The sequence below is a fragment of the Galeopterus variegatus genome, unplaced genomic scaffold (assembly GCF_000696425.1).
Source record: "Galeopterus variegatus unplaced genomic scaffold, G_variegatus-3.0.2 Scaffold1807, whole genome shotgun sequence".
NCBI classification, from domain to species: domain Eukaryota; kingdom Metazoa; phylum Chordata; class Mammalia; order Dermoptera; family Cynocephalidae; genus Galeopterus; species Galeopterus variegatus.
In genome coordinates, this window is record NW_007727918.1 from 295842 (window position 1) to 308406 (window position 12565).

General features: G+C 41.4%; 1 protein-coding gene across 1 annotated transcript in view; it reads right to left on the bottom strand.

The window, feature by feature from the left end:
* GUCY2C (guanylate cyclase 2C (heat stable enterotoxin receptor)) overlaps nucleotides 1-12565 on the bottom strand; it is a gene marked incomplete at its 5' end in the record, with an annotated part of 59872 nt that overhangs the window by 4937 nt on the left and 42370 nt on the right. Inside the window, 6 exons of the mRNA XM_008579098.1 lie at nucleotides 1084-1178; nucleotides 2642-2740; nucleotides 3398-3572; nucleotides 4356-4548; nucleotides 6627-6785; nucleotides 9255-9346. Coding sequence (XP_008577320.1) covers nucleotides 1084-1178; nucleotides 2642-2740; nucleotides 3398-3572; nucleotides 4356-4548; nucleotides 6627-6785; nucleotides 9255-9346 — 813 coding nt within the window. The remainder of the gene's footprint in view (nucleotides 1-1083; nucleotides 1179-2641; nucleotides 2741-3397; nucleotides 3573-4355; nucleotides 4549-6626; nucleotides 6786-9254; nucleotides 9347-12565) is intronic.

Genomic DNA, 12565 nt, shown 5'->3' on the forward strand with positions numbered 1-12565 from the left:
AGGGCTGCAATGAACATTGGGGAACAGGTATACCTTCGACTTGATGATTTCCATTCCTCTGAAAACACTTATTTTTAAAAATAGTGGTTTGCTGGCTGTATTTGGACTACAGTAATCCATAAACCTCTTCTATTTTGGGGGAATGTTTTGTGTGGAAAACTTACTTAAAAACATTTATTAAAAATTCACTCAAAAAGCAAGTGTGATGTTAGGACATTTTACATAAGAGGAGGCTTTTCCAAAGTGTGATCAAAGAGTAAAGGCCAGAAGCATTAGGGCTACTGGAGACAGACAATCTTACAGTCAATAGTTGGCTTCAGACCAATTATGAAAAGATTGTAATAACTTTTGAAAAGCAGCATGAGAACCTGCTGGAGACAGCCGGTGGCTTTGGGGGACAGCTGTTTTAAATGCACAGAACAGCATGGAGAATCTGGAGTGGTAATTCTCAAACGTTAGTGTGATTGCAAACGCGTAGCATACTTGTTAAAAATATAGATCGCCAATCTACATCCACAGTCTTACTTAGTAGCCTGGTGGGGTGTCCAGACATCTGCATTTAACAAGCATCCAGATGATGCCAAGTTAGGAGGAGTGTGGGGCCCCACCTGCCGTGCACTAGTCCAGAGTGAACTGGCAGAATGAGGAAGCAACTGGCCGGAGAGGCGACCTTAGAGAGCAGCAGCAGCTCATGGTAAGAGAAAGGAAGGGAGGAGATGGGGGATTGACTTAAGTTAAAGAAATCGTGGACCAGACTATTGCTCTTGGGTTTGGAGGAGAAACGGGGGACAAAAACTTGGATATGTGTGGAGGCAATGGAGGCAGCATTTTATAACATGTTGGTGAAACATTTGTAAGATATAGTTTGGAATATCAAAAGGGCTCTTTGGAGTAAAGGCAAGTTGTGAGTTTACATTCTTCAGGGGCGGTTTCCCCTCCAGGGGGCAGTGGGTGATCTCTGCGGGGAGTACAGGAGAGGCGTCTTCATATTTAGGCTCCTCAATGGTCCCGGCCATGTCTCGAAGGAGGTGGCCCATTGTGTCCGAGAGCTTGTTCTGTGTATTGTCTCTGTGAATTCCTTACCTTTAAATACGTTTCTCCTCTCACTTCATACAGGAACTGGCACTCAGTTCTCTTCAGGATGGCTACTGTGGAACCACTCACATGAATCCTCAAGGCTGGAAATGCAAATAGATAACAAAAACCTTATCCATTTTGAAATCTATTATATGGTCTCAGTTGTTTCCCCTTGATTCAGGATATCAAGAACACCTGAAACAAATATCCTAAATCAAGGAGAAACAAACATGGCTATTTTAGTGAAAGAACACTTAAAAACAACATCAGTGAGATAAATATTACACACGTGAAGAAAGAGGGTCTGGCACTGGTTTTCGGGGTTCTGAGTGTCGGGGCTCCCCAGGTTTCACTACACAAATCTCATTCCAGCTCAGAGTGTTAGCCTGTGGGACCCAGTTTTGTACTGGCTTGTAGTGCCAGCTTGGGGGTCAGAATTTGGTTTTGGGTTCCCATGTAAAAGTTCCAATCAATAGCTGAAGTGTTGGGGGCAAGGTGGAGACTCAAGAGAGAGTTTAAATTTCTCAAATTTTCCTCTTCTGGGACACTGTTATCCTTCTGGCAGACAAGTGGTGAGGGCATCCCCACCCACAGGGCCACTACAGCATACCACGTTTCCCACTATTGTGTGTGCCCAATAGCCACGCCACAAACCATAACTATAGTAGGGAGCAATGACAACCCCAAGTTGTGTGCCTGCCATGTACCTAAGGATTGCTAAATGCTTGATGTAACATATCCAAAATCCTTCTAGAAACCCTCCCAGCAAGGTTAGTATCCCATCCTTAATTTATATCTTCATCTTTCTGAGGCCTAGAAAGATCAGGCAACTTCCCCCACAACTTACACAGGCAGTGGTTAGCCTAGTTAGAACTTTACCCCAAGTCCATCTGACCCCAACGTTATTATTTTCTTTACACCATGATTTTCCAGTACAAACTAGCATCAGATTATTAGTAGCCTACCAAAACACCATCCTGCCTCTTGTGTTTTTGTAAGCCCCACCATCATCTAGCAATGCGTTTTTCCTCTCTCCTATATATTTCTATTACTATGCTATCACTGTCATCAATATTTATTGAGAATCTACCGCATGCAGCACACTGTGCCCTATATGCCTTTGCATATAATACCTAGACTTTTTCTTTACTAAAATCAATTTCCACAAAAACCAAATGAAAAGGAAGTAGGAATGGGAATGTGAACCAGGGTATATAGTCCACATCTAGCTCACTGAATTTTTTTTTTTTTTAACTTACATGGATCTACGCTAAATTTCATGATTATTCCAGGTAGAATGTGCATGAATTCATTGCAAATGAACCAAAGTACAGAAACAGCCTAAAACTGAGCAAAAAAGGAAAAGTAAAATAATTATCAGCAAACAACAACAACAAAAGCAAATGTAGCAGGGACTGGATTGACACAGGCTCATGTTCGGCCAACGGGAAGGTCTTTCTACTTCTCACTGGTATTTTTATCTCCTTTTGTGCATTTTATCCTGCAATCCCTCTGTCAGAACACAGAATCTTTGTCCTCTAAGAAAATCACTCTCCCTTCTTACGGAGGCCAGTGGATTCCATCCTAGAGGCTGTGTTGACGGTATCTCCAAACAGGCAATAACGAGGCATCTTGATTCCCACAACTCCAGCAGCACAGGGACCTGACATGAAGGGCAGAAAGCAGGAAGTGGAAGCAATGAAAACCGCAGAGTGGACTTACAATGGGTAAGCTTCTTCTCGGGATCACAGTGCTGAACACTTCATGTCATGGAGAAGTGAGGGAAAACATGAAATGTGAGCTGACTTTTGCTTTAAATGGATGCATCTAACAAGGGAAGCATCATTCTTCAATGCATGCTTCCGGAAAGTACATTTGCACGAAGCAGAAAGTATCCAGAGATTTAGGTCACAAAAGTGGGCAGTCTTTCTTAATATTTTTATTAAGAAAGCTCTCAGGTAGGACGAAGGCGATCCTACTGCTTGCTTACTGTGCCAAGCCACAAACCCTGAACTCCACATTGCTGGAGGGCACCACAGTCTTGAAGGTTCAATGGCTCAAGTTTTATTTTTATTTTAGTGTGGCACTTCTGGGATTGGTGACCTGATGACAAAAGACCCAGAAGACAAGCACTTGGCATAATGTTCCCTAAGTATTTCATGGGACATAAATTTTTTTAGTTTTTCTAACATTTTTCTTTCAACAAGGCAATGTAACTTTTATGGTCTTTGAAGAGACCCACTTTTCTGCTTTCCGTTCTGATTAGTTGGTGCACGGAGGAACATATGGTTCCCATTTGCTAAGATGCTCAGCTACATACCAGAGTGAACTCCAATGCGAATCCAGATTGGGAGGCCAGGAAGATGCTCCAGCTCAAAGGTCCCCATGAAGCTGAGAATCTCCAAGGCCATCTTGGCAATGTCTACTGCATGCCGGTTGCCATTTCTCTTAGGCAACCCACTAGCCACCATGTAGGCATCACCAATGGTTTCCACCTGCAGAAATAGTTTCTCATCAGTGGCTCTGTGTCCTTCGAAAGGCACAGAAATTAAACACAAGCAGTTAAATACATATCAAACACAAAAGGTGTTTTGGGAACTCAGGATGAGCATAGACCTGTACACTTTTTCTGGGGGCCAGTTCAAGACCAGTTTTATGCTGATTTCTTCAAGGTTTTTATAGTTTGGTTAAATGGATGATAAAATAGCCGTAAAGAATTTTAACCATATAAAAGTACTTTATAATTATATAAATTGTCCAGATGTTGTGACAATTCTATAAATGTTTAAGTAATCTGAATGGTTTTATGTCATTTTAGGAACACTTGTAATTACCAGAAAAGCCATCATTAGCAGCCATCCTTTTCTACATACTATTTGACAAAACATCGTTGTGGGTTCCTCTGAGACATAATACACATTATTGTAGTGTGTGTTCTATTTATTATAACTCTAGTGTTTTCTCTGTTTCCTTTGAAATCAGCCTAAACACTCTCTTTTGGAGGTGATTTGAGAGTATGCCATTTTCTCTAAAATTAGCACCCCAAATTCATTCCCATTGAACTTTAAGGTCTTTCTTTTGTGTTGCTTCTTAAAGTTAAATGGTAATTCTGACTTCTGACCTTTTCTAATTCTTCCACTTCTCTTCACTTTTAGCTTGGATTCAACCACCAATTCACTAAATGTTAAATTAGAGAGGACTAGGGACAGCCAATTCAGGCTCTGATGACTTTGGTCTGTAGTGCTGTTTCAGCCTGTTAGGTAAAGTGGTTTGGTTACCTTGTAGACATCATGGTGATCAACAATGTGGTCAAAACTTTTATAGATGTCATTAAGCATGTCCACCACTTCCATGGGGGTGCTGTATTTGCAGATAGTAGTGAAACCTACAATGTCACTGAAGTAGATTGTAACTTCCTCATATAGTTCCGGCTCCACAATGCCTTTTTCCTTCAGAGACTTTACCACTAGCCTAGATGAGGAGGGGAAAAAAGTGCCTTCAATTTAGTATTTTTCTTGTCTTACATAAATCTTTCAGAAAGAAGGGCTGTGACTTAACATGGTGAACCTTGCTAACAGATTGCTGCTGACACAGACAGAATTAGTATAGAGAGTAGATATCTTAGAAAGTCTCCCCAGGAGAAGAAAAAAATTCTATTTTAATCTGTTTCAAAACTCCAAGGTTTTTGAGTATTTAAGTGATATCTGGTTCCTACATGCAGTCTTAAGTTTATCTACCCTTTTGCTATAAGTATTTCTTTTGATTCTTCTAGTATTGTTCATGCCTGTTTTAGTTTTACTTTGTAAATGTAAATAACATAAATAATCGAAGTGAGTTACGCCAGAGTCATGGTGTATTGTAGCTATTGAAGAGACTCGTGCTATACAACCTTTGACAATCCGCTAAAAACATCTACCACCTGTGGCCAAAGTGGCACGTTGAACCAAGGCTGGGGAAAAGCTGAGGTGGGGAGCCAGCTGTTTGAAACAATTTGAGTGACATTATTGGTTAAAACCACTGATGAAGAAACCCTGAGAAGACAGCCAGATACCCAGGATGATGTTGTTGTCACAGCTAGGCATTCGAGGCCAGGCAAGGAGTTATGCATTATATAACTAGTAGTCATGGGGCTTTGATGGAAATTGCCATCTCTGAAGTCAACATGAGGGTTCCAGCCTGTTCCCAGGGTATACTCCCAGCCTGGTGCCAGGCACTCTGATGGAGGTGGGTTCTGCGTTAGGCTCTCTTCAGGCCCAGATGACTGAGTAGAGCGTCTGTGTAACTCCTATCTCTTGACTTAGGTTTTAGAAGAGGAACTGTTTCTTTATTTAGAAAACAGCTCATATGATCTCAAAATCTTTCCTTTACTCACGTAGAGCTGATATTCTAAATGGCTTAAAATAAAACCAACACAAGTAATATATAAAAGCCATAGTTGCCATATATAATAATAGCCACCATGGATGTTCCAGGCACAGTGCTAAGTACCTTTAGAGCCATCCTGGAAGGTAGATGGAAAACCAAGGCTCGGAGCTTTTAGGTATTGCCCAAGATTGTGTGTCGGTAGTAGGTGGTAAAACCATGCTTTGGAGTCAGGCCTTACTGACTTCAATTTCCATGATTTTACCCAAAGCTGGACTGCCTAGTTTATCCTTAATCTAATAGTACTGTTTATTATACTTTAATGAAAAGAGGACATTACTTCTCACTTGTGTACAGTTGTGGGCCAAGCCTATTCCCCAGCTCTTCACATTTAATTAATTAATTTTTAAAATTTTATTGGCAGCTGGCTGGTACAGGGATCGAACCTGGACCTTGGGTTATCAGCACCACCCTCTAAGCAACTGAGCTAACCAGCCAGCCCCTAGCTCTTCACATTTTATTTTCTTGCTTATCATTCCTCAGTTATTACCTGAGTACCAACCCTTACAAAACTTTAAACTGTTTGTGGATTCAATCTTCCTTCCTTCCTCTTGTGTCATGGCTGAATGTTGCTTCACAAAATGACGGTCAGCCCCCGGATGCCTCTGCGCTGAGACATCCAGTGCGTTTCCCTACCTCCTCCGCCAAAGACGGCTCCTACTTCTTGTAACTTGGCTTCTACTTGTCGAGAAAAGGAGAATGCAAAGGAACTAGCAGAGCCTGAAAGTGTCTTATAGCTCACATATCTTGCAAGAAAACTTTAATTTCCATTTTGAGATTGAGGAGAAACAGAGACTTGCCTAAAGTCATAGATGTAATGAAAGTGGCAAAGAAGTGTTGGGACCCAGGCCAGTTAACTTAAGTCCACAGTCCCCACTCCTTCTGTGGCACCACGCAACCATGTGAAAATTACCTCTTCTAGGTATTTAGAGTACACACCAGAACAGGGCCGAGCAATGTACATGCATTTTTAAACTGAATAATCTGTTGAATAATACGCAAAAAGAGACGATCCTATATAGATACAAAGAAAAACAATACTGGACAGACACGCTGAAAGTTTCAGCTTTAAGCTTTGAAGCATGGCCATGGGGTTGCAGGAAACCACAATGCAGGACTTGCCTTACCTTGGAAGCAACATAAAGTTAAGTCTGTCAGCTCTGTCCCTCTCTGCCTTGTACAGCTGCGTCCTTTCCTCTACCAGATGTTCCAGGTTTCGAGAATATAGCTGTAGACGGCGGATCAAGGTATCCATGTAACTTTCACTTTTCTGGTCATGAAAAAGGCTGTAGGTAGTAATAGATAAAGAGCTCTTATACGTGATTAAGAAAACATGAACATCCTGTAAAACAACAGGTAAATATGACGAACAGATAAGTAGAGAAGAAAAAATAAAAATGGCCAACAAACAAAAAAATGTAACCTCAAGAGAAGTAAAAAGCTAGAAATAAATATAAGATTAAAAATAACCCCAAATGTTAGAATCATGGTAAACCAATGCAGGAGAAGGAGGAAACAGGCATTGTACAAACTTCCTGGAGAACAATCTGGTAAATGTATCAAAAGCTTTAAGAATGCATATACCTAACAACTCAACATCTGTACTCCTAAGAATTACCTTAAGGAAACAATCATGAACATGTCTAAAGTTAACTACAAAGAAAGTGACAGCATCCTTTACAACAGCAAATCACCTAAAAGTGTGAGAAAAATGGAGTGAAACTATGATGATGCAATGGAATATTAATGTATTATTAAGTACGAATTATAATAGTTAAATGCGCAGAAAGATGCTACCTCTATATTAAATAAGTCAGTTTACAAAACAGCAAGAAATTATAATCCCAATTTTAGTTTTTGAAAACTGGTCATCATCTATTGAAAAATAGGTGATGTTTTTACTTTCTTGCTTGTTTATTCATATATTCTAAAAATTGTCATAATAAACAGTTTGTAATAAAGGAAAACCTTTAAAATGGTCTAGAAGTGATAAGTGGAAGTGTAAGAGAAGGACCAAGAAAAGCAAAATTGAACATTATCTTTTCAGGACAGCCAGGGTCCTAAAGCAGAAAACTTAACTCTGGATTACTTTGTTGACTGAGGAGACTTGAATGAGTCGCCAACTTTGCGAGATAATGTTGCTAACATATAAGGCACAACTGAAGGTGCTCAATAAATCCTAGCCATTTCATTATTACGGCAGTCACAATGATAAATGACCACGTCAGCTCTCAGGAGGAGATGGCCTACATCATAATCCTCTGGCACGGGGAAGGATATTTGCTTAAAATCCAATACATTTCTGAGTCCTACCCCAGACATACATGACTAAAAATTGTGGGATTTGGGATTAAGAAACATATTTGTTAACAAGCTCCTCAGGGGATTCTTACTTGAAACCACCAATACAGAGTCTAGTTGGTAGAATGCGTGAGGGAGCAGGTGTGGGGGATGAAGATGGATTATCTTACTGCATGATGAGTTTATTCATTAAAATGGTTTTCTCAGCTTTGACTGCATATTTTAATCACCCAGGGAGCTATTAAAACTCCTGATGCTAGCCTGCACTCCAGACCAGTTACACTGGACTCTCTATGGTAGGACTCTGAAATCAGCATTTTTTAAAGCTCAAGTGATTCCAATGTGCAGCCAAGTTTAAGAACCCATCACATTAAACGCTAAATATCAGGGGCCTAGTTTATCTTCATGAGTTTACATTTCATCTGTCGCACATAAAATCTCATCTGATCTTACTACAGGTCTGTGAAGGACAGAAAAGAGGGCAAGAACTGAGTCCTTTATTATTTCCTGCTCATTCCCGCAGCTGACAGCTCAGTGCTACCAACCAATGACCACGCTTCCATCAACTTCACTCTACCTCATCTCCAGCCCTGGGCTTTTAGCCTCATTAGGGGTCTGAATCTTTTGACCTAATGAGAACTACAGAAAGATCTGGAAGGAGTCATAGAAATCATCTTGATCAATCCGATTTTGCTAACCAGAAAACTGACACCTAGTGAGCTTACATTTTACCCAATGTCCCACAGCAAAGCTATTTTCAGATCCTAGCCTGGAAATTGAACCTTGTAATTCTTAATTCAGTGTTACTGTTCTCATTCTGCAGTATAGTGGCTGAAAACATGAGACATCTAGAGTTCAATCTTACTGGATAATTGTGTGTGTAACATGATTTTTTTTTTCTAACCCTGAATTATACTCTGATTCATGACACAAGTCTTAAATAGCTAGGTCCAAACTGGTGATTTTAAGACTTTAAGATCTTTTTTTTTTTTTTTCTTTTTCCAAAAGATGTCCTGTAAGGGGATCTTAATCCTTGGTTTGGTGTTGTCAGCACCATGCTCGCCCAAGTGAGCCACAGGCCGGCCCTAAGACTTTAAGATCTTAAGAAACATGCTATCTTAAGAATTATCTAGGGCTTTACAGATTCTCAGGACTCATGTTAGACTTCTAAGTCCTAATTACCTGCAGAGGGGTCTGTATTATTAACAGATAAATTGATGATCAGTCAGAATTTATTCTTTAATTAGACAGCTTTGACCTCGAGTACTTAACTTTTCAACTGATTATTTCCCTGAAAAAACAGTCTGTTCCCATATCGTTTTAGTTTTTATGAGACAGGTTTTGCAGTCTGAGATTTTTTATTAGAACAGGCATTCTCATTCTTAGGTGCCACTGAATGTCAGCTATCATTGAAAAATCTAAAATTAGTGATGAAATAAAAATTTCAGTAATACCCAAATATTTTGGCCAGTGTGTTCTCAATTTTCTTGAAATCTGGTCTCTTTTCTGGATCTTCCTCCCAACAGGTTTTCACGAGTAGATACACCTGGAAGAAAAAAATGGGTGGAGGGTAAAGTCAATCAAGATAGTCCTGTCCTATTTTCCTTCCTGAGGGGAGTAATTAAGGCAGGGAATATTTTAAAAACAGCTTCAATGCTGACAATGAGAATAAGGGATCCCCAGGTCCCTGCAGTTTCTGTCTTGGGCATCACCACCTGTGCTACCTTACCTGCCATTCCCTTAGGTGAAATTAATGAAAAATATACCAATTTTTGTGAGGCTGGGTTGATGCGAGAGAATAAATGCTTTAAGGGAGTGTGCAGAGTTTACGTAGGGAAGGGCAAAATACAGTGAGGATTGGTATGAGACAAATGACTCTAAGTGAGAATAAAAGCTCGACTGTCACTGGTTGTCAACCACGCTAACAGTAGAATCTCCTGGAGAAAGTTTACAAAATTTCTTTTGCCCAGCTCCGCCCCAAGAGAGTCTGATTTAATTGGCTTGTGAAGGGCTTTTGGAGGGTTCCCAGATTTAACATATAAAACTACAGGATACCCCATTAAATTTGAATTTCAGATATTTGTATAAGTATATCCAAATATTGCATGGGCAAAGGGCAATAGTATCTTTTTAGGTTCCCCAGGTGATTGTAAAGCACACCTGCAGTGAAGTGATGTGGAGAACAGGGACCGTTGGAGGAGACAGGAGGCGCCCGTGGACCCCTCATTTCATCTGCTAGCACTTACTTGCAGCTATTGTTTGATCAAAAAGCGTGGTGAAAACCATCTGTTTTACATAACGTTTGTTCACTCTGGCTAAAAAACAGGATCACAAGTGGTAGTAGATGCAATTCTTGTCCCTGTGATTTGCTGAAAGATTCCCTGGGAAGGGACCAAAGCCGTGGTTGCCTGTATTCACCACCCAATGATGCTCCTGCCTCAGTAAGTGATCTGCTGACTACCTCAGGGCAGGGTGGACAGAAACAGCTGGCAGGCGGGCTGATGCAGCGCCACAGAGTTATATGCAGGGTGCTTTTCCAGCATTGCTAAGCCGTTTAGTTTCAGGCCTGTATTCTACTGAAATCAGTTACTAGATATGAAATTTTATTTCTGATGGCTAATTCCAGAACTGTTTATGCAGATGAATTGAGAATGGTGATGGTTCGGTGTTGGGAAAATATAGGAAAATGGTCAGGACCCCTCAAATGTTCAGAATCTTGCTGAGCATTTGATATAAATAGGCACGTGCGCCCAGGTGTTCTTTGGTTATTGTCTAATGTAATTGCGCATGTGCACCCAGGTTTCCTGGGTTATGGGCTTAAGTATCAAACATGAGTGGCTCTGATCCACGGTGTTCCCTGCTCCTGGGTGCCCCTGGCGGGCCATGGGGAGGCTGCTACTGCTGCTGGAGGCTGTTGCTGCCAGTGCTCCCAGGACCTTCTGAGAGGCCACCGCTGCCGCTGGACCTGTGAGTTGCTGCTGCCGTTGCTGAGAGCTGAGCTCATGTTATCTGCCAATGGCTCCTGGGATCTGTCCCAGTTACCTAGCGTGGACCTGCATGTGAGGGGTCTGGTGACTCAGTCTGTACAATGGGTTTGAAGGGTCTGAGCCCTAGCCCTGACAATAATGAAATGTTTTGGCTTTAGTTACGAATTGCTTTAACAATACAATTGGTGTAGTCACTTAGCAATACTATTGCTGTAGCTTAAAAATTGTCGTCGGACTAGGAAGGAGGGCTTGAGAAGGCATCTCCTGCCCCAGGAGGAGGAAAGCCTAGGTTCAGAGAAGAAGGCAGAAGGGAAGGAGTGGGGAGAAGGCAGGCACAGGGGCAGCTGCATCTCACAGCCCTGGGGCTCCGATGTGCCTTTGCTGTTGAAAAAGAGGGAAGAGGAGTGTGGGGAAAGTAGGATAATTGAGTCAGGCTCCTTGGACATTTCTTGTAAACAAGTTGTGTGGGTGGAGTTAGTGCACATATGTATCTGTTTAGTTCATTGCTTTTGTGTGTGTTGGCAGTTAGCAGAGCTGGCTGGGAGAGCTGCTGTCTGAAGGTAGAATGTGTTTACTCTGCTGGCAGCTGCTCAGTTTCAGTTTTTACTTTGGACTTTGCCCGTAGCAGTTGAGTTTCTGAGTTTCTTTGTACTGTCCAGCTCCTAGACGTGTGTGTGCTGAATAAAGACAAGTGCTTCTTCTGCCAAGGCTCCAAGGACAGTTTTGTCCGGTTACCTAGCTCATAGACCTGCGTGTGAAGGATTTGTGAAGGAACTCGAGGGGTCTGTGAGCTCCAGACCCCAGCTCTAGCTCCACAAGGAGAAGTCAAAACGGCCCACTCATGCCCTGCAGAGTCTGGCCATAAAACCCATCTGGCAGGGTGCTTGTAAATTGAAGAAAAATGTTTCTACTTCTATCCTGCAAGGAATAAAAGGTGCATGTTAAGACCTTAAATATTTTATCATCCTTATCTCTGCCCCCCCACCTTTTTTTCTTTTAACATCTGGCCTGTATGGGGATCTGAATCTATGATCCTGGTGTTCTAAGTCTGTGCTCTAACCAGCTGAGATAATGACCAGCCTAACACCCTAAATATTTTAAAACACTTTACTCATTATACTCTTGGATTATTAAAGCTCAGGTAAAATTCTAAAAAAAAAAAGTTCTTCATGGGCCATAAAGCCTTTTTGAGGGATTATTTCAAAGTTAAGTAAATGCAGACAGAAAAGCTCCATTTCCTTCAGAGGAAGGGTAGAAGAGTGAAAGTACATTTCTCTATCTTTTCCTAGAAGTTGGCATGTTTATTTTTAATGAGTAGATAGTATTTATAAGCCTAATAAGTGTGTTGCATGGACATCATGTTCTCTTAGCTCATAAAAACTGAGGACGTGACGTGTGCTTTAGGAGCCAATTTTTCCTGAGTTGGGGGAGGAAGGGAAGGGCATGGGGAGGGGGTAGGCTGAGAATGGCCCCCAAAGATGTCTGTGTCCTAATCCCTCCTGGGACCTGTGAATGTTACCTTATTTGGTAAAAGGGTCTTTGCAGGTGCAATCAAATTAAAGCTCTTGCATTGGGTGATTATTCTGTATTATCCAGGCGAGCCCAAATGCATCACATGGTAGGAAGGAAGCAGAGGAAGGATAGGAGGAGTCTTCAGCAAGTTCATGGAAAGATTCACATGATCTCAATTTCACTTTTCCATGGACTTTTTGAAGTACCCTCGTGCACAGAAGAGAATGTGACCAGGAGGCAAATATTGGAGTATGTGGCCACAAGGG